The 24,966-nt window shown below is 66.2% G+C and overlaps 2 protein-coding genes across 4 annotated transcripts in view; one reads left to right on the top strand and one right to left on the bottom strand.

Annotated features, from left to right (window-relative positions):
- MEF2B (myocyte enhancer factor 2B) overlaps positions 1–15,907 on the bottom strand; it is a 47,819-nt gene extending 31,912 nt beyond the window's left edge. The window contains exons 1-9 of one of the 2 annotated variants that reach the window (XM_080565968.1): positions 15,719–15,907; positions 8,767–8,846; positions 8,370–8,573; positions 8,162–8,290; positions 7,908–8,073; positions 6,743–6,888; positions 6,158–6,269; positions 5,983–6,076; positions 3,377–5,458 (exon numbers count right to left, since the gene is read on the bottom strand). In XM_080565968.1, coding sequence (XP_080422094.1) covers positions 5,146–5,458; positions 5,983–6,076; positions 6,158–6,269; positions 6,743–6,888; positions 7,908–8,073; positions 8,162–8,290; positions 8,370–8,573; positions 8,767–8,820 — 1,218 coding nt within the window. In that variant the 5' untranslated portion in view covers positions 8,821–8,846; positions 15,719–15,907 and the 3' untranslated portion in view covers positions 3,377–5,145. Of the gene's footprint in view, positions 1–3,376; positions 5,459–5,982; positions 6,077–6,157; positions 6,270–6,742; positions 6,889–7,907; positions 8,074–8,161; positions 8,291–8,369; positions 8,574–8,766; positions 8,847–9,134; positions 15,418–15,718 lie in introns of those variants that run through there. The other variant, XM_080565969.1, reaches the window with a different exon arrangement.
- Positions 15,908–16,885: 978 nt separating this feature from the next.
- On the top strand, positions 16,886–24,941 carry TMEM221 (transmembrane protein 221). Of its 2 annotated transcripts, none has more exons than XM_080565624.1 (3): positions 16,886–19,788; positions 23,078–23,163; positions 23,468–24,941. In XM_080565624.1, the coding sequence occupies exons 1-3, from the start codon at positions 18,740–18,742 to the stop codon at positions 23,977–23,979; spliced, it is 1,647 nt and encodes a 548-aa protein (XP_080421750.1). In that variant the 5' UTR covers positions 16,886–18,739; the 3' UTR covers positions 23,980–24,941. The 2 variants fall into 2 exon arrangements, with proteins under 2 accessions (XP_080421750.1, XP_080421749.1); XM_080565623.1 differs by having other exon boundaries at positions 23,408–24,941.
- The last annotated feature ends 25 nt before the right edge of the window (positions 24,942–24,966 follow it).

The raw sequence follows: 24,966 nt of genomic DNA, 5'->3' as shown, positions 1-24,966 counted from the left end.
TGCGGGAGCCGGAGGGAGGGCAGCTTTCCACGCCTCGACCCCCCCCCCCCCTCCACACCCCCCCCCCTCTTCGCCCCCACCCCGATACTCGCACCGGGCTGGCGGGACCCTCTAATCCGGGGGAGGGAAAAAAAAAAAATAAAAATAAAGCAGAAAAGAAATATCGCAACCCGCAGGAAAAAAAAATAAATAAAGGGGGAAAAAAAAAAAAAAGGGCCGGGTTGGGGGGGGGGGGAAAGAGGGGGGCGCGGGGTCCCCCCTGGCAGACTTCCTCCAAGTTGGGAGAAGCGGAGGGGGGGGGGGGGGGGCGGGATGCTGCGGGGGTCCGCACCGCCCTGCCCCTGCGACCCCCCCCCCCCGGGGCTGCCCCGGCCCGGGGAGTTCTGTGCGGGGCAGGGAGAGAGGGGAGCCGGGGGGGGGCGTTATTTACCTCCCTCCGCACCTCTGCATCCTTAAGGACTTAGCGGCAGCGGGAGCCGAAAGCCGCCGGGACAGCGGCAGCCTCCGGGGGGGGGGGAGAGGGGGGGGGGCTGGGGGCAGGTATGCGGAGCCGCCCCCCCCCCCACACCACCACCCCCCCCCGGCTGGAGCCGATGCGGAGCGGCTGAGCCGGGCTGCGGCTCCCGGCGAGGAGTGCCAGGAGCGGGGCTGGGGGAAGCGGAGCCCCCCCCGATCACGTTGCCGTTACGTGGGGTTAAACAGAAACGTCTGCCCGGGGGGCTTTAACGGGCCTGAGCCCCGGTAACACCACCCCCCCACCACCCCACCCCCCCCCCCCCAAGAGACCGCCGGGCCCTGGGGGGGCGGATTCCGCCCAAACATCCATTTTGTCCCTTTTGGAAATGGAGAGAAGGAGAGAGGAGGGAAAATGCGCTTTTTTTTTTTTTTTTTTTTTTTTCCTCTTTCTCCATATTTTACTACGTAAGGCATGACGTCCTCACGTCGGGAGCGGGATAGGTTCGCCCTGCGCTGGGGGGGGGATGCACGGGCTGGGGGGGGGGGGGGGCTCGGGGGCGGGGGCGGCTCCGGGAGCAGAACCTAAAAATAACGGGGATTGTAGGGAAAATAATAATAATAATAATAATAATAATAATAATAATAATAATAATAATAATAATAATATTCCGGGTCACCCCGCCGGTGCAGCCCCACAAGGGCAGCGGGAGGCCGGGCCCGGTGGGGGCCGGATCCCGCCCCCCCCCCGCGCCTCCTCCCGGCCCCACGCCCCGCGGGACCGAGAAGGGCTCGGGGAGCCCCACGGGGCCCGGCCGGAGCCGGGGTCGGATCCGGAGCGAGGGGAAGGACGAGGGGTTTTGGGGGGGGTCCTCCTGCTTTTGCTCCCCCCCCCCCCCCCCCCGGGGTTGGTGCAGACGCTGCGGCAGGAGGGAGCGGGCGGTTGGGGTCACCCCGGTGACTCCCAGCCCGGTGCAGGATTTATCCGCCCTCCGTGGAGACGCAGCCGAAATCGGCTCATCTTTAATTAAAAATAAATAAATATAATTAAATAACGCCCCGCCCTGGGTGTTAACACCCCCATGCTCCGGAGTAGCCGGGAGCACGGGGTCACACCCCGTCCCGGCGCACCGGGATTTTCGTAGCGCGTTAAAAATCGGTGCCGGCAATCGGGAGTCGCTCCGAATTCGGACCCGGGGGTCTCGGTGCGGGGCGAAACCCGCAAGGAACCGAGCTGCGGAGCGGGGCCGGGCTGGGCCCGGGCTGGGAGCGGGGCCGGGGCCGTCGTGGTGCTGAGCCCCCGCCGCTGCTGCTGCGGAACCGGGCCCGTTCCGTGCCCCCCCCCGCCCCCTCCGGCTTTGGCCCCGGTGAGCTCCGCTTCTCCATTTCCCCCTCAACGAATATTTCTCCCCGCGGGGCTGGGGGCCGCCGGGGGGGGCTGTCCCGGTTCCCCACCGCCCGCCCCGTCCAACCGGGGCCGTGCGGGGCCCGTCCCGGTGGGGGGGGCAGCAGGAACCGGGCCCGGCTCCGCACCTCGGGGGCCCCAAACCTGGTCCCTGCCCCAACCCTAATGGGGGGGGGTCCGCCCGGTGGCTGCTCTCCCCCCGGTCCCGGCCCCGCCACCGGGGCCTTCCCCGGCAAATTCCGCCGGGCCCGGCTCCTGCAGCCCCTCGGTACCGCCGGGCCCGGACCCCCCCCCTTCTGCTGTTTGTCTTTTTTTTTGGGGGGGGGGGGGGATTTTTTTGGGGGGTGGGAGGCGTATTTTGGCTCCCTGATAAGGTTTTGATCAAAAATTCATTACGAGGCGCTGTGCGCAGCGCCATGAATATTTCAGGGCTTTTGCAAAACAACCGAGTGGGGGCTTGGGGGAGGATGCACCGGCGGGGGGGGGGGGGGGAGCCCGGGGCTCGTTCCCTCCCCGGTGTAAGGCGTGAAACGGCCGCGGGAAGCCCCGGGAGCGGAGCCCGGCCCCGGCCCGGCCCGTCGGGTGGCCGCGGGGACGCGCGGTGCCCAGTCCCGGTGCCGTGGCGGGGGCGCGCATCCCCCGCTCCTCTCCAGCCGGGACGTGTCCCACCCCCCCCCCAAATATCACCGAGACCCCAAAGGACACGGAGGAGCAACCCCCACCCCGCTGGGCTGGGATCCAGCCCCGCACCCATGTGGGAGGGGGACCCCAAAAGCAGCCAGTGCGCCTCTTCCCCCGCTGCAAGGCCTGCGCCCCTCCCCCCCCCCCCCCCCAAAAAAAGGGGTGCACAGAGCCCTGACGGAGCAGCCCCCCCGGCAGCTGCTGCCTGGCAGAGAGGCGGAAGCGTGGGGTGGGCAAAACAGCCCCCCCCAGCCCTGCAGCCCCCAGCACCGGAGCCCAGCACCCTCATGGAGCAGCGCGGCCCCCAGCCACGCCGGGCCTGCAGGTAACGGGGTTTTGCTGGGGTGGCTCCCCCGTTTGCTGGGAAGGGGCACACGAAGTTGGCCCAGACCCCTCCACCATGGGCCAGGGTCCTGCAGGATGGAAAGGGGGGGACACAGAGCGAAGCCAGATGCTCTGTCTCTTCCCAGCACCATCCTGAGCACCGTCACCCCTAAAAAAGCTGGGGGGGGGGGGGGGGGCTCGGTGTGACCTTTGGGTCCTGCGCAACTGCACATCGCACTGTGATGGGAGGTGGGCAGGGACACGGGGCCGGAGGGCGAGAGGGGCCTCGCTGCGAGCCCAAAGTGGGGCTGGGGGCACCCCGGGGCACCCCCCCACCCCAGTTTAGGACCTGTCGCAACGGGGCGGTACTGGACCTGCGGGCAGCCGGGGGGGATGCGCGGCTCCGGTCGGCTCCTGGGTCTCCCACCGCTGCCCTCGGTCCCGCCGGCCGCTGCCGTGTCCCCGCGGTGGGATGTGGCCCCCCAACAGCCCCAGCCCCTCCCCGGGGCTCACCTCGCCCTGACATTTCCTGGCGCTCCTTCCATGCCAGCGGGTTGCCATAGCAAATCTAAATCTTACAAACAAAACGAGGAGAAAAGCCTTATTAGCATATATTCAAATGAACCATGCAATAATGCAAACCATAAATCATGCAGTCATTGCTATTCAATCAGCGTCTCTTACCCCAGCCCCCACACTTTCCCCGCGTGTCTCGGCTCCTCGCCGCATTCACCAGCCCCTTCCCAGCCTGGGGACCCGAAGCGGGTCGGGAGGGGACCGTCCCCACCGCCTTGGGGGGCACCTGGGCCGCAGGCACCCCCGCTGTCACCCCGGTGTCCCCCAGATTTGGGGTGGCCACTGCCCCGCTCCCAGGCCCCGCGGCCGAGGCGTCACCAGGGGCCGGATCCGTGCCGGGGCTGGCGGAGCTGCGTCCCGAGGCAGCAGCCCCTAATCCGGGCTGGTATTTACGCCGCTCGCTGGGCTCTATTAAATGGGAAAAACTCTCCCCGGAATTAATCTCCGTGCCGTGGTTTAATCCCGGGGCTCGGCTCCCGGTAATCTCCCCGGGAGCTGAGTTCAGCGCTGGTGAGCGGAGGGGCCCCGTCCCCGTGCCACGTCCCCCGTGACGCTGCAGGGCCCCGGGCAGAGCTGCTGGGCCCCCCAAAACCCGCCCGTGGTGGGCAGTGCCACCTCCCCAAACCCTCCTTCCCATCCCCAACATGTCGCAGGGCCCAGGAGAGGTTCCCCCAGGCCAGGGAGCAACAAAAAGCCCATCCCTGCACTGGGCAGGTGCTGGCAGCCCCCCTTCACCCCACACGTGTCCCCATTAATGCTGATATTTGGGGCACAGGAGGGGGTTTTCCTCCTGCCCATCAGTGGGAACACTGGCCACCCGCACTAACCCTGCAGCGTGAGATCCTACAAGCATCTTTTTGGGGGGTCTCCTGGAGCACACGGCTCAGCCACGTGGACACGGGGATGTGGCGAGGGCCGGGGTGACCCTGCTGCCACCCGTACCGGGGGCTCGGTGACCCCAGAGAGGTGGCTTTGAGCCGGGGGGGACGCAGGGGTTGGCAGTGCCGAGCCAAAATTAACGGGGCACAGCCCATTTTCCCCTCGGGGACATTACTAAATTGCCACCCCACGCAGAGCTGTGCATCCCGACCCCAAGGAGCTGACGCCAGGCACCCCGACACCCCCAGCTCTTTATTGGTGAGAACGTAATAAATAGAAAAAAAAAAAAAAACAAAATTGTCCCTGGGCCGGCGGAGCAGCGCCCGCTGCCCCCGGCCGCCTCCCCTCGCCCCGGCCGGGGGTGGGGGGGTGTGGGGGGGAAGGATTTGGCCCTGTGGGTGCAGGGTTGGGCCCGCTGCCATCGGCTGCTGCTCTCAGTCCTGCTGCCACCCCGTGGCACTTCCCAGGCACTCCTGCTCGGTGGGGACACGCAGGGACGGACGCACGGACGGCGATGGACAGTGTCCGGCACCGGACACCGTGCCACGCCGGGGGGGGGGCCGAGGGGGGGGGTGTCCCGGCCTCGCCGTGCCCCGCAGGAGCATGGGGCTGGGGGGGCAGAGCTGAGAAAAAGGGGGACAGCAGTGTCAGGGAGGAGCACTGGGGTGGGGACGGGGTTGGGGGGGGGGTTCTGGGAACTGCAGCCCCGGCGTTGGGGCCGGGACCCCCTGGGAAGCCCCAGAGCAATGGGGGGGGTGGGGGCTCCTTGGGGGTCCGGGGATGGGGTGGAAGCGGGGAGCGTCTCCCCCTGCACCCCGTCAGCCTCGCTATCTCTGCCACCCCTCCACAGCCTGTGCCCGCCGCGGCGGGACGGGGACGGTGGCCCGCTGCTCCTCCGCCAGCGGCCGGGGGGGGCCCAGGGGGTAGGGATAGCCCTTGGCGTAGTCGTCCCGCGGCTGGAGGTCTCCGGAGCCCCGGGAGGCTTCGCTCAGGGAGGCCAGGCTGCCCGGGGGGGGCTGCGGGGTGCCCGAGGGGCAGCCGAGCCCCGGCGAGACCCGCTCCGACTTGATGCTGATGGCGTGGTGCTGCGGGGAGCTGCCGGGGGCCGCATCCTCGGCGGGGACGATCCTGGCGCTGGCCCTGGGGCGAGAAGGGGGGGGGGGGTGAGGCCGGGTCTCCCCGTGCAGCATCCCCGGCCGACGCACACGGGGTGGGAAGGAGCCGGTTGCGTGTCCCCCTTCCTCCCGAGCGGGGCTGAGACCCTCCCAACTCATCTCACGCACCGGCTCCGTCCAATTCCTCGCCCCCGAGCAAGGCTGGGGGGGGCTGCAGCACCCGCTTCCCAGGCCGCCACCCACCCACACGCTGGCACGGCTGCTGGGAGCTCGGTGTGTGATGGGGGGGACGCGGGGGCCAGGTCCCCGGGGGGGCAAATTGGGCTTTAAATAGGCTCCGCTGCCAGCGGGACAGGCTGGGACTGGGTGGGTGGGAGGGTTCCCAGCCTGTCCCCGTGCGCTCCAGTTTTGGGGGTGAAACCGGACGGTGTGGGGCTGTGCTTTGGGTGCCCAAAAAGCAGGGTCAACCCTAAATCGCCCCGTCCCTCACCCCGTTGCCAGACCCCGTCCCCTGCTGTCCCGTGTCCCCAGCCCGGTGGCGGTCCTTACCCCAGCGCTGCCATGTCCCGCGGGGGCTGCCACGAAGCCGGGGGGCCGGGCTGCAGGAAGCCGGGGGGCGGCGGGGCCTCGCCAGCCCCGTACTCTGCAGAGCAGGGGGGGGAAAAGTGAGCAGGATATGGGGGGGAGGGCTTCGACCCTCCTGGGGCATGGGGCCAGGACTTACCCGCTTGTGCCGGGGCGAGGAAGGGGAAGCCAGAGAGGCTGTGGTTGGGGATGCCGGCGCTGCCCGGTGCAAGCACGGGGCTCAGGGTCTGCAGACCGGGGTACAGCGGCCTCTGTGGGATGCAAAGGTGTCCCCCCCCAGGTCAGGCTTTGTGCTGCTGAGCCCCCCGGGGGGGGCTGTGGTGCTCCCTTTCCCTCCCCAGCCCCGCAGCAAAGCCCCGGGGTTGGAGGAGACGGGAGCGGATCAGAGCAGCTCCTTGCTGAATTTGGGGGGGAGGCACCTCTGTGGCCCCGGGGGGGGTGACAGGCATGGGTGACTTGGTGGGACATACAGTGAGCCAGGGGACAGAGGGACCCCGCATCAGACATCTCCCATGGTGCCACAGCTGGGGAGGGGACACAGTGGGGACAAGGCCACCGAGCATCCTCCTGGCACTGTCCCCCAGCCATCAGGAGCACCCTGGAGACCCAGAAGCTGGGGGCAGCACATTTGGGGTCTTGAATCTATGGGGATATATCGGGGCTGGGCTCCCCCCCCCCAGCAGCACTGTCCCTGGGTGCCGCAGAGTCCCTTGGTGTCACTCACCGCCGCGCTGCTGCCGCTCCTGCCACTGGCCAGGCTGCCGTGGGCTTCGCCGCGCCGGCCGTCGGCTCCCAGGTACAGCGGCGGCGGCGTCTTGGTGGCCAGGGCTCGGTTCAGGCCGCCGGGGGGGAAGAGGGGATAGCCGATACCTGCACGGACAGAGGGACAGGAGGATGCGTGGGTGGCACCGAAGGATGTGGAACCATCGGGCTCCCATCCTCAGGGGTCCCCGGGGCTGCAGCCGGTGGCCCCGGTGCCCTCGTCCCCGGTGGGTGCCCGTGCGTGCGTGCACGGTGCCGCGCTCCTGCAAAGCCACATCCTGCGCGCGGCCCTGGGCGCACCTGGGCTGCGGCGGCCACCCCCGGCCCGCTGCGGCCACGGCCGCGCGCTGCGAGCGGAAACGAAGGCGACGGCCGGATCTGGCCCCGGGAGCCAGCAGGGTGCAAAGCTCCCCGTCCGGACCCCGCTGCGGGCAGCCCTCGCGGCTCAGCTCCCCGCGGAGCAGCGGGGGGACATCCTGTGGCACCGCCACCTCCCCGGCCAGGTCGTGGCCGTCCAAGGTGGGCACGCCGCGTGCCCACATCCTGCACCGGGAGCAGCGCCGAGCCGCGGTGGCTCAGCCCATCCCGGTTGTGGCAAAGCCACCCATGGCCCGGCCACCCCCGTGCCACCTCCTACCCGCCCGGGAGGGGGTTTCCACTGGTCAAGCCTCAGCACCATTTTCTCCAGCCCCTTTTTTGCTGCCCGGCCCCAGGGTGGCGGAAGCTCGGGGGGCACCCAGCAGCACCCAAACCCGTGCCAGCCCCGCCGGGCGGGGAGAGCCCCTCGCAGCCAGCTCCAGCTCTGCCGCACAGGAGGGAGCGCGAGGCATGGGTGCAGGGTGCCCGGGGCCACCTGGGTGCGCGGCGGCCGTGACTCAGCAGCGCGCAGGAAGCAGCTGGAGGGAGGCCAGAAGCCGGTGGCGTTTCCGCAGCTGCGGCGGGCGCTACCTGCCCACGCGCCCGCCCCTGCCCCACTCCTGGTAAATCCCCGGGAGATGCTGCGAGAGGAGCTTTGCATGCGGCGTCCGGCCTGGAAAATCCCTACGGGGCCAGCGAGGTGTCCGTCGGGGGGACCTCGTCCCTGCTGCGAAGCCACCCACCTGCAGCCGGGTAACATCTGAGCCTACCTGGGGGCATCGGTCCTGGAGAGCGCCCCGAGAGCTTCGGTGCTGATGGTTTGAAGGCGGGCGGGCGGCCCTGGCTCTGCGGGGAGCTGCTGGTGCTGCTCAGGGCTCCATCACCGCCGGCTGGTGGGGAGCTGCCGTAGGATGCCTCGGGCAGCGGCACCGGGCTCTGCGGGGTGAAACAGAGGATTGGGGTCAGGGCTGGGGCTGGGGACATGGCTCCTGTCCCCCAGTGTCGTGGTGTGGAAGCGACTCACGTAAAAGCGGGGCCGTGCCACCGTCAGGTCCATGCCCTCGTTCAGCTTCCGCATCTTCTCGCCGGCGTCCAGCCCCTCGTCCAGCTCCAGCTCGTGGCTGTCCAGCCCCAGCCCCTTGCGCTTCAGCGTCTGCGGGGAGCGGGGCGGTGAGCGGGGTCCCCTGCCCTGCCTGACCCCCGCCCCCCCCCCCGCCGCCCCCCGGCGCTACCTCGAGGATGTCGGAGTTGGTGCGGCTCTCGTGGGGCTCGCTGTACTCCGTGTACTTGAGCAGCACCTTGTCCATGTCGGTGCTGGCGTACTGGAAGAGGCGGTTGGTGCTGTTGAAGATGATGAGGGCGATCTCGCAGTCGCACAGCACGCTCAGCTCGTACGCCTTCTTCATCAGCCCGAATTTACGCTTGGTGAAGGTCACCTGTGGGGAAGGGGACACGGCGCTGCCCCAGGGCCACCGCCGCGGCCCCGCCGCCCTCTCCTTTCCCCCCCCAGCACCCAAAATCTCCAGGCTTTGGAGGCTCCGACACCCCCGGGGGCCGAGCGGCTTCTCCTCCCTTCGTCCCTCCCCAGCCTCGCGGCTCCTTGTCCCTTCTGGTCCCCTCTCCTCCTACCTGCCGGTTCCGCTGGTCCAGTATTCGGCTGATCTGTATTTTTTTCCGGCCCATTTTTGACTCCTAGACTCGGAGGGAGACTGGAAGAGAGAGAGAAACCCCGTGAGCACCTACCGGTTGCCTCCTCACCCCTCCGCCAACCAAAATAAGCTTTGCTGAAAAAAAATAACTTTTCAGAGGAAGTTTTGGTCCCGGCGGCATTTCCCAGCTTTTCCGCAAAGAGCGTCAAACCCCCCAAAATACCAAAAAAATGCGAAATTCTTCTGGGGCGGGCGGGAAAATTCCCCTTTGCTCTGCTCAGCTGGCCCCACGGCCCTATCTCCGACACCCCTGCCCCCCGGCAGCCCCCCGGCAGCCCCCCCCGGCACCTGCGTGCGCTGGCTGCAGAGCGCCGGTGCCGGATCCCAGGTCCCTTGCCGGGAGCGTGGGCTCAGCCTTGGCATCCCAAAGCTGCGCCGACGCTGCCCCGCGCTCGCCCTCGCGCCGGGGGTTTTTACCAGCGGATGGGGCTGATGGGGAGGGGGGTTACAAAGGAGGCTGGGCTGGCCGCGGGGAGGGTCCTCGGTAAGACAAAGGGGCTGTTTTTAGGTTCAATGTTTTGTGTGTGTGTGTGTGTGTTTTTTTTTTTTGAATGCGAACAGACTAAATTTGACCTCAGCCGTTCGCAGGTCAGGAAGTGGCTGTACGAGGAGACAGCAAAGCGAAACCACCCACCTCCTGGTGCCACGTGAGGCGGTGATGGGAAGAGCGAGGGGCCAAGGGACCCCGGATCCCAGCCCCGCTGCAAGGTGCCAGCCCCGGCTGCAGCCCGGCACCGGGCATCGGCCCCTGCGACGCCCCGTTACCACTGCAGGGGGTGTCACAGGAGTGTCACTCTTGTTGTTCCCCCACATTGGACACCCCAAAATCCCTCTGGGATGATGCTGGGGGGGGGCTTGGTGCCATGGAAATCTGGTACAGAGCCATGGCTGGCATCAGCGTGCTCCCAGCGGGACCCTCGCATCCGCCCCAAATTGGGTGCAGCCCTGGGCCAGCTCAGTCCCCGCTGACCCCAAGACATGGCCACAGGGCAAAAGCTGGCCTGGGAAGCCGGTGAGGCTGGGACACTGCTGCAGCTCTCCGGGGGCCGATGCTCCCCGAATGTCCCCGGGCATCCCCGAGCGAGCCCCTCGAGCCCCCGTGGCAGGGATCAGCCCCGGTGCAGGTTGGGGAACCGCCAGCCCTTCACTCCCCCAGTGCCCCAGCCCGTCCCGCTTCCTTCTCTCAAGCACGTTGCCATTTACCATCTTGCTCAGCTGCTATATTTAGCTGATCAAAACTAATTTTAATTTATGGAAGGAAATTGTGCTGCCGTTCCCACGGCCCCGCTGCCACCCTTGTGTCCCCGGGCCCACGCACGGCGCGAAGGTACTGGGGGTGACGAGACCACCCCAGCCCCGCGGGGAACGGCCCTGCCGGGAAAAGCAGCCACCAGTTCCCTGGTGAAAACGCGGAGGTTTTCCCAAAGCCTGTGAGCGGCCGGGACCAATCCTGCCCTCCTGGTGCGGACACCTGCTGCATGGCACAAGGCATCCCCAGGTGCATTTGTGTGTGTGTGGGGGGGGCTCAGCTCTCACCTGCCCACCCCAACCCCATGATCTTCCGTCGAAGGTGCAGGTGCGGAAACACGAGCTGCTCCCCTGGGGGCTGTGCTCGCAGCCTGCTTTGACCCTTTTTGGCCAGAAGACGCTGCACGGCCCCAAGCTCGGCCCCGAGCCCCCCGCGCCCCTGTGAGCACAGCACAGCTGCGCCCCGAGGGTTTCTTTTTAAAGGCTCACAAACCTCAGCGCGGAGGAGAGGCCGTGCTGTACGCGCTCGGAGGTGCTGGGGAGGCAAAGCCCGTCTGCAGCGGGGCCACAAAATGCTGGCGAGGACCCCCTGGGCCAGCACCGCCACCCCTCAGGTGCTGCGGCACCCCAAAACCCTGCTCCAGCACCCCTTTTTCCATCTGTGCTCACAGGTGGGAAGCTCAGGGTGAGGGGGTCCCAACACCACTGGGACTGATCCTGCAAGGATGCGCCTGGCCCCAACCTCTCCGTGTCCCCCCCAACCCATGCTGCAGTGCCCCTGGGACTGCCACATCCCCCCGTGCACCCAAGCAGGGCACTTTGGGATCCCCCCCCCCAGCACCCTCACGCTGATGCTGCAGAGCGCATGGGGGGGGGCACCGGCACCCCCAGGACAATGTTGCGGAGGCCCCATCCCAAAATAGCAGGCAGTGGGGGGGAGGCGAGGCGCGAGAGGCGAGAAGGAAGCGGCAGCCACAGCGCCGTCGGGATGGGCTGCGGCGGGGGAAACGGGGTCGTGCTGGGGCCGGACTCGCGTGCGGCCCCCCCCCGGTTCCCCCCCTCCCCGGTCCCCTGCACCGGGGCTGAGGGCGCAGCGAGGCCTCGTGCAACACGCGGGGCGGTTTCATCAGCCACCTCCCCGAGCAGCTCATTATTACGGCAGGCAGCGCTCGGCCCCGTTGGGTCCTCCTGGGGCATCGCCCCGGCCACGCGGCCACCGCGGCCACGAGGGACCCGGGGGGACCCGCGCAGCCCCAGCACCGCCGGGCACCGGGGAGGGATGCTCTCGTGACTGGTGGTGATGGCATTTTGGTTTTACGCCTCCAAAGGGGCTGCCCCAAGCGTGCTGGGGCTCGGACACCGCAGTGCGGCACGGCACCGGTGCCTCGGCTCCCCCGTGCCCCCCCGGCAGGTATTAAGGGCTGGGAAGGGTTGGGGGGGGGAGGACTCTCGGTCCGGGTTTTAATTGCTGCGCCCAGGCGATAAGGCGATAAGCGGCATTAGGGCTGCGGGTGATTATCGCAGCTCCGCCGTGACGGGCACGAGGGGATGGCACCGAGTGGCACGGTGCCACCTCCATCCCTCCAGCCTTGTCCCCGTGTCTGGGGACAGCACCAGGGGAGCGCCCCGGTGCCACAGGAGCAGCACCCAGCACCCGTAACAGGCCCACAGCCTCAGACCTCGGACCTGGAGGCCGCAAGGGGGACCCAGGAAAGGAGCTCCCTGAGCTCGCACGGGGCTCTGGGGGTCCCAGCAAACCCCCACGCCGATGCAAGCGGAGCTCTGCAGCCCTCCAACCCAGCTTCGACAGCTTCTCTCCCACACCAGGCCAGGAGGAGAGCCCGCTCGCCTTGCCCCACCTACGGTTGAGGAGAGGAGATGCTTTGCACCGGCCAGAAGCTCCCCGCGCTGCCTGGCGTCCCGCCGGCCCCCGCTCCCTCCCACGCCTGCGTATCTTTAGCCCCGGCTCTCTGCTCCCTCGCACGCACCCGGCTCGCGTCCACCCAGCTCCTGCGAGCTGTCCCCTCGCCAGGATCCGTCCCTCGGCCAGCCGGGGAAGCGCAGCGAGGTGTCGCCCCAGCCCTCCGGCTGCAGCCAGGGTTATAATTAACTCCCCGGCTCCTGTGCATCTTTAGGGGTCATTTGCATCACGGCGGAGTGTGTAAACTTCCTATCCGCTCTCCTAATTAGCGCGCTGAGCCGGATCGGCCCCCTGGGAGCAGCGTGTTTTTCCACGAGCTGCAGCAGAGCCCCAGGGCAGCCGCGGGGCTCGGCTGTGCCGCTGCGAGGACCGGTGCGGTTCGGCACCGGGCACGGTACGGGGCAGCAGGTGCATTGTGCCGGGCTGCGTGCGGGGCTTTTGCATTTTTTCTCGATCTCTGAGTGCCCCCAGAAATGCTAAATGCAGAAAGTTCACCCCAAATTCAGCCTGGGGACAGCCGACGGGGCAGTTATTAGGGGTGGGCAGCTGCGCCGCCACGTCCTGTGCCCGGAGCCAGGACGTGATGGGAGAAGGGACAGGGAAGGGACGGTCACTGCCGACCCGCGGGGACGTGGCCTTGACCCCTGGGTCCAGAGCCTCAAAGTGCCAGGCACAAGGAACAGGCAAGGAAGGGGCAAGGAGCGGACACCTCTTGCCAGGACCTCTCTGAGCTCCCCGGTGCTTCATCATCCCACCTCCCCCTCTCCCTCTCCAATGGGACACTGAGGCATCAATGTAGAAACTGGGAAAACGAGGTCATTTTCACCAAATAATGGGGATTTCTTTGCAAATCCGGAAACGCAGAGCTGGGGGCTCTGCAGGTAGAAAAGGGGGAGGAAAGCAGCCAGCAAATACCCGCTGCCTGCATTTGGTGGCTTCTGAACGGCGTTTTGATGGAGGAAAACAGTGATTAAAGTGGGCTAGAGAGTTTCCATCGCATCCTTCACTGGGATAAGACGTGAGCCACAAAATCCCAGGGGGGCCAGGCCAGGCGCTGCCTCGCAGGGGCCGGGAGGGCAGCGGGCTCGAAGCAGGGCTGTGCAGACCCCCGGTCACAGCCAGATGCACGGCGCAGGGACCACCGCTGCTGCATCCATCGCCGGCTGGAGCTTCCCTGCTCCATGCTGGGGATGTGACCCTGGCACTGGGGATGTGACCCTGGTCCCTGGGGATGTGACCCTGGTCCCTGGGGACCGGCGGCGTTGGGGCCTTGTGGTGCATCCCAAGGCTGGCGCAAGGAAAAGTCAAAGTTTAGCAGCGTTTCTGCAGGGGGGCGACAGGCCCTTCTGCTTTTTATGGGTTGTTTAAACAACCAACCAGTATAAACCAGAGCGGGCCAGTGGTGCGGGGTGGGAGCGGGGAAGCAGGAGGAGCCTGCTGGGAAGCAGGGGAAAGGAGAACCCAGGGGGACGGGGGGCTTGGGGACCCCCTGGGGCCATCAGGGAGCTGGGGACAGGGTGGTTGCTGGCACTGAACACCTTCCTCTCCATCTCATACACACGCAGTCAACTGAGCCCCGAAACACAGACACACCAAGCACCACCCCAAGCACCATGCAAAATCCCCGGGGACAATTAAAATTCATCTTTCTGCCCGCTTCTGCAGCACGGGGCTTGATCAATGGCATCGCCCTGCATCCCTCCGAGCCAAACCCGGGATGGGGCTGGACCTGGGGGGACCTGGGCACCGTCCAGCCCCAGCCCCGCGCTGGCTCTGGCCCCGCTGGGGGTGACACAGAGCGAAAGTCCCGCCAGCGGCCGGCCCCTTGGGTGAAGCGCAGCGATGGGCGGAGGCTTTTCGGTTCCAAAATGACTGTGTGGAAGGAGGAAGGATTGCGATGGCCCCGAAAAATGAGGCGGTTCTTTTCCTTGGAAAGACAGACGGACACACCAACCCTCGCTGGGGCCTGGGCCACATTTTTGGCTCGGCATTGGCAATGCTGCCGGCAGCAGCCCCGGGTAGAAATGCTGTTCCTGCAGGGCTGGGCTGCCCCTCGCTGCAGCTGGGCATTAATACGGGAAATGATACTCGTTTGCTGTTGGAGGGTTCGCTGGGGCAGCCACAAGGTGCCGACAGCTCGCCTGAGCCCAGCCCCATGGGCCTTAGGGCTGCGTGGCTTACAAACCTGGTTTGCTCCTGGCAGTCCTGCTCCAAAGAGGAGGGAAATCCAAGGGTCTCAGATAGACTGATCCTCCCCTTGCTTCTGGATTTAAATGACCCCCGTTGTGGTTCAGCATGTCTGACTCTCCAGCCCTGCCGCTGCAGGGATACGTCCCACTGGGTGTAAGCAGGAATCCCTCTCCTTTGCCCTGTGCAAAGTTTTCTCAACCTGTTTTTCGTGCACACTGCTGCGCTTGGCACCAAGGTACCGTCAGTGCCCAAGACTTGGAGGCAAGCAGGAGGATTTGAAGTCCTAAATCAAGCCTAGGGCCTGCGTCTGTGCCCCAAATCCCACACCCTGAGCTGCAAAGGCCTCCCCTCGACCTGTGTGGCTTGTCCAGCTGGCAGCTGGGAACATGGCAAAGGGACGGGATCTGGCTCCCTTCCCAACAGGACCGGTACCCAGTGTCCCAAGGGATGTGCATGGGCCGAGGGGACGCAGCCCATCGCCTTCCCCGGAGCACCTTCCGATCGAGGCAGGTCCCTGCCCTCCGGCTCACCTGCCAGCTGCCGAGTTAATTCATTACCCGCGAAACCCCATCTCCACAGCCAGCAGCTCTGGGAAACTTTCTCTCATTAAAAGAGTAAAGCCCCGGGGACGGGGACTTGCTGGCAGTCCGCTGCAGCGGGCAGGAGGACCCGGCAGAGGATCCACCTCGCTTGCCCCACGGGGACGTGCGATGGAGCGAGGCTCACGTGCTCTGGGACACGCTGGAAATGCCACGCGCTGGCAAGGAAGAGCCATGCACGGGTGGCATCCCTGCTCGGGAACAGCGAGGAAACCGAGCTACAATCCTGCCAGAGCCGTGCAACATCCCAGCAAGGCTACGGGGAGATCGGGCCCTGGTCCTGCGGCGGGGCCGGGGTGTCCCGGTGCTGTGCCCGCACCGAGCAGGCAGCCCGGCCGTGCCGTGCCTCAGTTTCCCCTCCGCACAGCGGGCTCGCTCCCACCACCCAAGGCCCGGCAGAAGGGTGCTGGCGGCGAGGTTTGTGCGGATGGCAGCGCCGGGGCAGGGCGGCTGCCCTCCAGCCTGCACTTTTGGGTTAAACCCAGGCGTTCCTCTCTGCGCAGACACGAGTAAAAATAACCGCCCCGAGCGCAGCGCAAACCGCAGGCTTTTTATAGCGCTCCATCCCTAGACGGCGGGGCGGGGGCCAGGGCTCCGCCGTGCCCAGGGCAGCCCGCAGGGCGCCGGCCCGGCCGCACCGGCACCCCCCGGCCAGCCGGAGCCGGCCCCGCTCCCCCGGCCCGTGCGTCCCGACGGGGCGGCCGCTGCGGGGCCGCCGCCGCCCGGGGCTGGGGAACGGGCACGGGGCTGGGGGCACACGGCTGGCACCCCCCCACCCCCCCCCCACCCCCAGCCCGGCACCCCTTGGTGCCCTCTGCCCCGGTGCCGCCCGGTACCGGCTTCCCCACCGGGGGTCGGGGGCTCTCCGCGTCCCGGTACGCACGGGACCCCCCCTCCCCGCCCGGGCCACGCACCTGGCCACCGGCTGCTTCTCCTCGGTAAGTCCCCACCGGCACGGCCGCGGGGGCCCGGCGCTGCAACGGAGCCGGCCCGGCCCCGGTGCGGCCCCGCCGCCGCCGTCCGGTGCCGGTGCCGGTGCCGGTCCGGTGCCGGTGCGAGTCCCGGGAGCCGCGCGCTGCCCGCCGCCTGCCCCAGCCGCGCCGGTTCATTTGCATAACCCCGCCCCCCTCCGTTCGGAAATTTGCATAGAGCAGCCGGGCTCCCTTCCCATTGGAGGATACGGTGCGGTGATTTGCATAACCCCGCCCCGAAGGGAAAAGGGGCGGGACGCGCGCTAAGGGTTGGGGTTTGGGGGGGCTGCGGGCAGGCACGGGGCGGGTTTGGGGTCCCGGGGGGGGGGGGCGGCATAAAGGGGGTGTTGGGGGGGGGGTGTGGGGCTTTGGGGCTGGGGGGAGATTTGGGGGGTGTTATGGGGGAGGATGTGGGGCTGGGGGGGGTTGGGGCTGGGGTGAGATTTGGGGGGGGGTCTTATGGAGGTGGATGTGGGGCTGGTGGGGATTTGGGGCTGGCACGAGATTAAGGGGGTGGCAGTGCCCTCGCTGCAGGGGTATGGGTTTGGGCTGAGCAGAGGCTTCCTGGGGATGGGTTTAGGGCCAGGCTCTGGGTTTGACCCACACCAGATCCCCAGGACCCCCCGGCATCGTCAGCTCCCCGCACGTCCATCCGTTGTGGGGCTGGGGGTGCCCGAACCCCGTTCCCCAGGGTCAGAGGGGGCTCAGCAAAACCACGGTGAAAAAAACCTCACCTGCTCAGAAACGAAACAGTTAATGCACTCCCTCTCTTTTTTATCTTTTATGTTTATAAATGAAATGTTTTGCCCTGCGAGGGGCTTGTCCCCGGCCCCATGGACAGGCGGGACAGACACCAGCGGGACAGACACCAGCAGGGACAGACACCGTTTGGGACAGACACCGGCCGGGACAGACAGACACCGGCCGGGACAGGCGCCAGCCGTGGCCGCCGCTGCATTTGCTCAGCTCGGCCATCCCCACCCTGCAGCGAGTGGTCCTGGAAACCAAAGCGGGGGCCGGTGAACCGCAGTGACATAACACGAGGGAGGCTGCGAGGAAGTGCCGGGGACGCTGAGCGAAACCTCAACACGCACCCCACAAGCTGCCGGGGACCTGCTTTGAAAAAAAAAAAACAAAAAGCAAGCCAGCGCCTGCAAGGCGAGCTGCAAATCCCGCGTGTCAGGCAGGGGCAGGGCCCGGTGGCACCTGGGACAAGCCAGCTGTGATTTCCTGGCACCGTCCCCAGCAGGGGCACGCGGCAGAAACCCGCTGCGCGCCGGGCCGCCTCAAGCAGGGCGAGGAGGACGCACGTGTTGGTGGATCCTGCAGCTCGAAACCGGCGCAGAGCGACCCGGCGTGCACTCTGCAGAGCGAAGCGAGCTGCTGCTCCGCCGCGTGGTGACAAACCCGTGGCCAATCTGGGCTTGGGGGGACACCGATGGACTCTGGCTCCGCGTCCAGGCCCCCAGATCAGCTCCGGAGAGGTCACCGCCTGCCACCGGGGTGGGGACGCCAAGGGCTGCCCGGGAGCTGCTCGTCCCACGGGGAGCGCCGTGTTTACAGCGGCGAGGGGGAACTGATGCAACTCCCCAGCTCTCGCCGCGTGAGCGGTGCTACCAGGGCAGCGGTGGGAAGGGGTTTACAAGGGCTCGCTGGAAATCAGCTCCCAGGCCAGCCCCGGGGCTGGGGGGGGGCACACATCCTTCCACCCCAGCCACACGAGGGGTCCGGTCCCGGTCCCTGGGCAGAGGGGCTGGGGAGACGGGGGGCTGCTGGCTGGATCAGGGTTCCTGCGCGGCTCGCGCAGGCAGAAAGGACATGACATCTTGCTCAGAGCTGCTTTTAAAGCTCATGATTTATAGAGGGCTTCAGAGTGCAATTAGCAGACTGTTAATTAGCCCTGCTCGTAATCTTAATTGATCCTGAAGAGGAGGAGGGAGGGAGCGCAGAATTACAAGGGAATCGGCAGAGCAGCATTCTGCCTGCAACATGTCCAGGTGTCCCCTCCTGCCCGGGGGGGTTTGGGGACACACAGGATGGCCTCTTGTCCACCCAGACCATGGGATCTCCCCAGACCTTGCCCTTGTTTTGGGGTCCCCTGGGGTTCGGCTTGGCCCAGAGTGCTTCCATCCTGAGCAGCCAACCCCCCTTTTTGGGTGCGGGGCTGCCCGGAGCCCCCCAGGTCAGGGGGTGCCCAGGCTCTGCCTGGCTGCTCCCTGCAAGCTCCGGGCTGGAGGTTCGAAAGCTTTGAGCTCCCTCTTGAGGCCCTTCCTGCCCCAAAGTCCTGGGGTTTTGGGGAGCCCGAGCTGCCGCTGGGTGCCCCAGGCTGAACCCCAAATCGAGCAGCCCATGGGGTGCGGCTGAGCCCCATCGCTCTCCCGGCCACGGCGAGGGGACGGAGACACCAGCACCGGGCGCTGGTTTGGGGACCCTGGGCCAAGCGCCAGCGACACGGGGCTGGGGACCAACATCCTGCACAGCCAAAAATGCAAGCGGGGCTGGAAATGAGCAGGGAGCCAAAGCCGTGCTGCCTGCCAAGGCCAACAACACCAGCGTCCAAAATAGCCCCGTGTCCCGTGCGGCTCTGGCCGGAGCAGAGGGTGCCAGCGGGAACCACCCACGCGAGACGCGCAGCCCTGACGGAAAGGTCGCCTGCCCAGATCCCACAGCCGGGCCCCCGCTGCCACCAGGCCGGAGGAGCCCCTGTCATACCCAGTCCCCGTCCCCATCCGCCTGGCCCTGGCAGGGAGCCTGGGACGTGCACGGAAAGGCGCGACCCCGATGTCCCCCTTGTCCCGTACGTGCGGGAAATTGGTGCTTTGAGGGCTGAGGGCTTGAGTGGGGAAGCCCTGCCTCAGTTTCCCCACTGCTCCCGAGGCACGGCATCTTCCCAGGATAACAGGGGACACGCAGAGTGAATTTTCCCAGAATAACGGGTAACCTTCCTGGCAGGGAGAAGGCAGAATGGGGCTGCGGGGGGCGCTCAGCACGAGCCCCCCGAGGGAGAGCACAGCAGAGGGCAATTCCCAGCCGCTCCCAGGGGACGATGTGCTTCTGCTTCCCAGGATATTTATAAGGCACGGGAAACTTGTGCTGACGGCAGGGCAGCGCTTCGCCGGCCCTTTCTCAGCCTCGCAGGAATGTATCTGGGGTGCCCCCCCCACCCCCCCAACCTGGCGAGGAGGCCTGCGCTGCAGGTGGAGGAACAACGCGCCTCCCGGGGGGGCAGGATCAGGCCCTGGCAGCACCCCCTTCCCCCAGCAGGATTTTCCCAGGGGCGTGGGAAATGGGAGAAGCGAGGGGGCTGCGGGGGGGGAGCAGAGGGGTGATGGTGGGGTCCCCCCCAGCACCCTCCTGCCCATCCGTCCCCGGAGCCCCCTCCCTTTTCCTGCCCCCTCCAAGCCCCCACCGGCCCCGGAGGTGGATGCGGGCGGAGCCGGGGGTCCCGGCCGGTGGGGGGCGGCCCGGCTGTGCACCCCCCTTGGCGAGGGGCCGGCCCGGGGGGCAGGACCGGCCCGCCCCGGCCCGCCCCGGCCGAGCAGCGGCGCACGGAGGGAGGCGCACGCCCGGCGGGGCCGCAGCTCGGTCCCGGGGCTCGGTGCCGGTGGGGCTGCGGGAATACCGGGGGTGCACGCAGCTCCCCCGGCACGGAGCGGCTCTGCCATCCCGGTGCCCTCCGGTTCCCGGTGCGCCCCGGTTCCCGGTGCCACCATGCCCTCCTCCTACCCGCAGCGGGCCCTGACGGTGCTCCTGCTCTTCGGCACCCTGTCCGCTGCCATGGCCCTGCTGGCCTCCAGCCTCATCTTCCAGCTGCCGGCGGGGCGGCCGGGTCCCGGTCCCGGTCCCGGTCCCGGTCGAGGGGCGCTGCCGGAGCCGGCGGCCGCCGCGCTGCTGCCGGTCTCGGCCGTGCTGGCCGCGCTCTGCCTGGTGCTCAACGTGAGCTGCCTCCTGCTCTGCCTCCTCCACGGCTACTTCAGCACCGAGCTGTGCCGGGGGCAGCCCGGGCCCGACCGGTGAGAGCGGGGGGGGCACCGGGATTTGGGGACGGGGTGGGGGGTGGGGGGCACCGGGGATTGGGGACGGGCACCGGGGATTTGGGGGTTGGGGGGATTTGGGGGCACCCGCGTGCTCTGGAGTCCTGGGGATGCTGGGGAGGCTTGGAGGGGTCTTGGCCCCCCCGTTATTGAATGTCCCTGGGGGGTGGGCAGTGGCTGGGGGGGGCTCTGGGGACTTTGACCACGGTGGCTTTGGGGAGCGGACGGCGCTGCTGGCACGAGCTGAGCGCTTCAGTATCACAAAGTTCTTCCATCGATGATGTGCCAGCTTGGGAAGTGGGGTTGTCTCGGGCCGATAAGGCCGGGGGGTGGAAATACGGCCCTCGAATTCAGCGTGGAGCTGAGCTGAGCGACTGTGCTATTGCCAAGGGGAGAGTTTGCAGCCGCCCGTCCACCCGGCTGCACCGAGGCACCCGATTTAACTTCCCCGGTACCTTCCCGGTGCGAGCCCGGCCCTGGTGCTGGGGCCTGCGCTTGGGGGAGTGCGGGGGGTGCCCAGCGGCCACCCAAAATTTGTGCCTGTGCAGGGGCAGAGCCAGGCTCTTTGGGGCACTGCTGGCACGGCTGCACAGCACCCAAACGACCGTAGGCCCAGGTTCATTAACCACAAGACACGCGTTAACTTAATTGTTACCAGCAGGTTTACACTTGCAAAACTCTCTGCAAAGCAATTCCTCTCCTTCCTCGGGCACCAGCTGGGTTTTGGTGGTGCCCCCCCACCCCAGTGCCCGGCACCAGCTCTGCTCTGGGTGCAGAGCAAAAAGCAGCTCGCAAATGATGGCAGTTAAATGCGCCTGGGTGGAAACTGGTCTGTGCGCGGGGGGTCCCTCGTGCGATGGTCCCCGCGGGATCGTTTTGGGACTGCTCTGGCTTGGGCAAGTCAAAACTCAGCTAGAGGAACGGAAAAAGGCTCAACAGCTCTGTCCCTGACCAGACACAACTTGTAATGCCTAACGCCGCGCACGACGGCCCCAGCAAGTGAGCAACGTCTCCGCTCGGCGCCTTGCAAGCGACGCTGACGTGTGCTCATTAGCGAAGGGGAGCAAAATATTTCTGCAAAACAGAGCTCCTGGAGGAAACCTCACTTTCTGTGGGAGCTCAGCTCCTGCTGGAAAACTTAAAGCAGAAAACTCCCCACAGGCCGTGAATTTGTCCGAGGTTCTGTATGGATTTGGGCTGGGAAATGCTCGTTGTTGAAGCGGTGCCGTTCTCTGGGAGCCCTGAGCGCGAGGCAGGACAGGCACTAATCAGGCAGCCAAATGCCAGCTCACAGCACGGGGAGGGAGCGTGCCGGCCGCGGCACAGCCCGTACTTCAGGGGGCAGCGGCTTGGCCAAGGGCTTCAGGTCAGAGCAACCCTCACGCACAGCCGTGCACCCTGCTGGTGGGTCTGCCTGAGCAGGAGAGCTGTTCCCGGACAATTTGGCTTTAAATGATGCTTCCGTGCTCTCCTCCCCGCAAAGTAAGAGGCTGCTTTTGGCTCCGCTGCCGGCCACGAGAGGCTCGGGCAGGCTGGAGCTTGCAAAGGGCAGGGCAGGAGCCTTGGATCCGCACCCTCCTGCCTGGCATCGAGCAGATCGCTTGGGCTGGCCGTGCCTCAGTTTCCCCAGCTGCGAGCTGAGGCTTACAGTCATGTTCGAAAAAAAAAGGGACAGTTCCTGGGACGTGGGGGTGGTTGTTTGCAAGCTGCGCCCACAGCCTGGGGCAGGAGGCAGTGGTGGGGCGCAGCCCCTCTCCCCCACGATGCCGGACGCCGTTTGGTGCCGTCCCCTCGTGGCCGAGCTGCCCCGGCCCCTCCGGCCGCCGGTTTCATTAGGGGACCCGCTCACGTCCCAGGGACCTTTCCCACGTTGGGGCTGTCACACTGAATTACCGCTCCGCTTCTCAGCGCCGCGCTCAATGCTCCGAGCCAGCTCCAAACAAAGTCCTTCTCCTCCCCGCTAATCCCCCCCCCCCGGCCCCGACTCAGGTAATTAATAAAACAAAGCGGCTGCTCTTCCCCGCCGGGCAGCGAGGAGCAGGTCCAGGCTCTATTAACGGCTCCTGGCTGCGACGGGCAACGCTCAACGGGGGCAGCAAGGCCGGGAGGAGGGGACGGGGTTGGGACACTCTGGGGGGAGATGGGGACAGGGCACGGCGTCCCTTGGCTACTTCGTTCGTCCCACGGGGCGGCGGAGGAGCATCACGAGGGCTGGGCCTGCCAGGACCGTCGTGCTGCTGCCCGCTGAGCCGGTGCTTCCATGCCAGGGGGGTTTTTTGACCAGCTCCTGGGAGTTTTGGAGGCGTCGGCAGGAGCAGCAGTGCCCTGTGCACCCACCAGCACGGCCGGATGGTTCGGGGGGCTCTTCGTGGCTTTCCTGCAGCATGGTCCTGCCACATCTCTTGAAGCAGTTGTGTGTCTGAGCACCTGCATCACCCCCAGCCTGCGCCACAGCCATGCTACGCCGTGCCTTCGTCCTGCCCGCTGGCAGAAGAGCCCTCTGGCGACTTCCAGCAGTGCTCTCCAGGGCCCAGAGAGAGAGGAGCGAGGTTTGGCACGGCGATCTGGCTCCAGGGATGCTCAAGCAGCAGGATGAGCTGGTGGTGGGCTGGGGCTGGCCCCGAGGCCGTGCCCACGGAGAGCGCGCGGCCTCGTCCGCAGCGCAGCGGGCGCAGGGGTCGGTGCTGCAAGCGGAACAAAGGCCCTGCTGGAAAGGAGCTGGTCTTTTCATGTGTTTTCGGCACAATTCAAATACCGAGCCCCCTCCGGACAAAAGGCTTGCAATCTGAGCTGAGCAAAGAAATCCAATCCCAAGGTTGAAGAGAAAACCTTGGCCTTGCTTAATTCAATGCGCCGGCACTTTGCTTTTCTCTCTTTCTTTCCGGGGGAAACGGGCTTGCTGCCTCACTTTTGTTCCCTGCTTGCTCTTCAGGGTTTGCTGGACAAGGACAAATCACCTGCAAAAAGCCCCGAGCCATTCGCATCTCTCTCTTCTCCCTGCCCCACCTGGTTTCTGAAGCACAGCTAGAACCAGACGGGGAAAGTTTGAAAATTCAACTCATCTCAAGATCTTCTGTTCCAGAGTGGGAACAACACAGCCCAGCGGCCTGGGGGAAACCCCAATTCCGCAGAGCTCCTTGGGCTCATGACCTGCCCCTGAACCTTTTCTCTATGCAAAACCAGCGTTTCAGTTTCTCAGCAGGGGCCGCAGCATCGGCGCTTTTCCTGCGCTGAGACCAGCAAGGCGTTTTTCTCACCTGTTTTGCAGGGCAGACTGGTTCCTTCTGGACAGCCGGACAGTTCGCCACGCCGCCATCGGCTTGTTCTGCTGTGGGGTCTCGGTCTACCTAACAGGCAAGTGCTCATTTCCCACCAGCACAGCCCAGCGGGGGGGGGAAAACTGACCCAGCAGGGCTCGTGCAGCTTCAGCCCAGCCCGTGCCTTCAGTGCTGGTCGCTGAGTGCTCGTGAGCTGCCGAGTTTCCATTCCAGCATCGGGTTTGCTTTGCAAATGGCACGGCCAGCTCATTCCCGTAGTGCGATCTCTCTGTTCTCAGTGACCAGCCCTCACGGGGCGCTTCTGGCCCGAACTTTTACAGGTCAGCTGCTTCCCTTGAGTCCTCACGGTTCGTTACGGTCTGCTGCACTCTCCCTTCCAGCTCTTGCCATCTACATGCTGCTGCTGTTCGAACTCGAGGCCGGTATTGCCAGCGCCTGCATCCTCTCCTCCGGCATCATCGTCCTGCTGGTCACGGTGACGCACGCCCTGGTGCGCGCTTCCCAGCTCTCCCACCACAGCCGCCCCGAGGTCTCTCACACCCTGTACGAGAACGACTCTGCCCAGCACAGCGAAGCCCCCGCCGGCGACCTCAACAACAAGAACGTGGCCGCGCCCCGGCCCGAAATCCACCGAGAGTTTTCCTTCCCCCCTTTCCTGGAGCGCAAACCCCAGCTGGGATCCCCGGCCAGCAGCAACCTCACCTCGTCGGGCAGCCCCGGGGCTCGCTCCGAGCAGGAGAGCTACAACCTGCCCCGCACGCACAGGACGCTGTCGGCAGAGTCGGCCCTGCTGCAGGCACAGGGCAAGCCCTGGAACGGCGTCACCCGCGAGATGAGGAACGTGCTGGCGCGCAAACCTGGAGCCTCGGGCAAGGACTCGACGCTGGTGTGAGCGGAAGAGGGGCCTCTTCGTCTCGTCACGCGGCGGCTGCAGGCGCCAGGGCCAGGATTTGCATCTCTGTTTAGAGCTTAACGTAGGTCCCGTCTCAACCCCTGCGGCAAGGAGCCTCGTCGGACCAGGGGGTGGCTGATTTTCCACCCTCTGCCCTCCTGCAGACACCAGAAGACAGCTCCCAGTCCCTCGAAGACGTGAGGAGTGAGGGGACCAAGTCCAGGAGCAGACCTACCCTCCTTCCCCAGCAGATCCCAGCTTTCTTTGGCTGCCTGTACCTCTCTCCCTTTCCCCTCCCACTTTCCTCCTCCCTCCTCTATCCCCAGAAGCCAGCACTACACCAAGAGCTCACACGGCCAACCCGAGGGCTTCCCTGCAGCCAGGTTTAAGAAACCAGGTGAGGCGATGGAGGAGCAACAAGTGAGATGGAGTCAGGGGAGTCTGCAGGTTGCAGAGAGTGGGTTTGAGGTAGCAGAGAGGCCTCCTGCTCAGGCACCAGCACCTCGACCCTCTGAGCGGGACACAGCTCGCTGCCCAGGGCCCTGGCTCTGCTCAGCGGTGGGGAACCTCACGGGGGATCCCCTGGATGCCACCTTGAGAGCAGTGACAAGCGTCAGGGCCAAGACCTGAGGTCCAGGAATGGGTTTGCATCGACAATGCAGCCCCGCACAGGACCAGAGCAGCAGCACGCTGGGTTCTTCCCCAAGTCCTCATCATCCAGCAGTCAGCAGAGTATTTCAGGGAGTAAAAGGAAGCCACTGATCCAAACAGATCCTCTCACCTGCCGTGTTACTGTCCTGAAAGACACCTGGTGCCCTGAGCACCACACAGAGCATTTCTTTGGGAACTGAGCCTGGCACTGCTTTGATCCCTGCGTCTTTGGGAAATTCTTCAGCAGAATAGAACTGCTGGTTCCAAGAGAGATTAACAGTGCTCGACAAGGGATGAAGAAAGTCCAATTTTGTTTGAAGAGCAGGACAGTTTCCT

This window comes from Anser brachyrhynchus, assembly GCF_964034855.1.
Source record: "Anser brachyrhynchus genome assembly, chromosome: 23".
NCBI lineage: Eukaryota > Metazoa > Chordata > Aves > Anseriformes > Anatidae > Anser > Anser brachyrhynchus.
The sequence above is the reverse complement of the archived record's forward strand: the minus strand, read 5'-3'. Positions and strand labels throughout refer to the sequence as shown.

What these genes read in the sequence shown, in the direction of transcription:
- TMEM221 (XM_080565623.1), top strand. Translation starts at nt 18,740, where the DNA reads ATGGGGCTGCGGGGGGCGCTCAGCACGAGCCCCCCGAGGGAGAGCACA. An exon ending in GGGCAGCCCGGGCCCGACCG is followed by an intron (nt 19,789 to 23,077) that starts GTGAGAGCGGGG and finishes CCTGTTTTGCAG; the next exon opens with GGCAGACTGGTTCCTTCTGG. An exon ending in GGTCTCGGTCTACCTAACAG is followed by an intron (nt 23,164 to 23,407) that starts GCAAGTGCTCAT and finishes GAACTTTTACAG; the next exon opens with GTCAGCTGCTTCCCTTGAGT.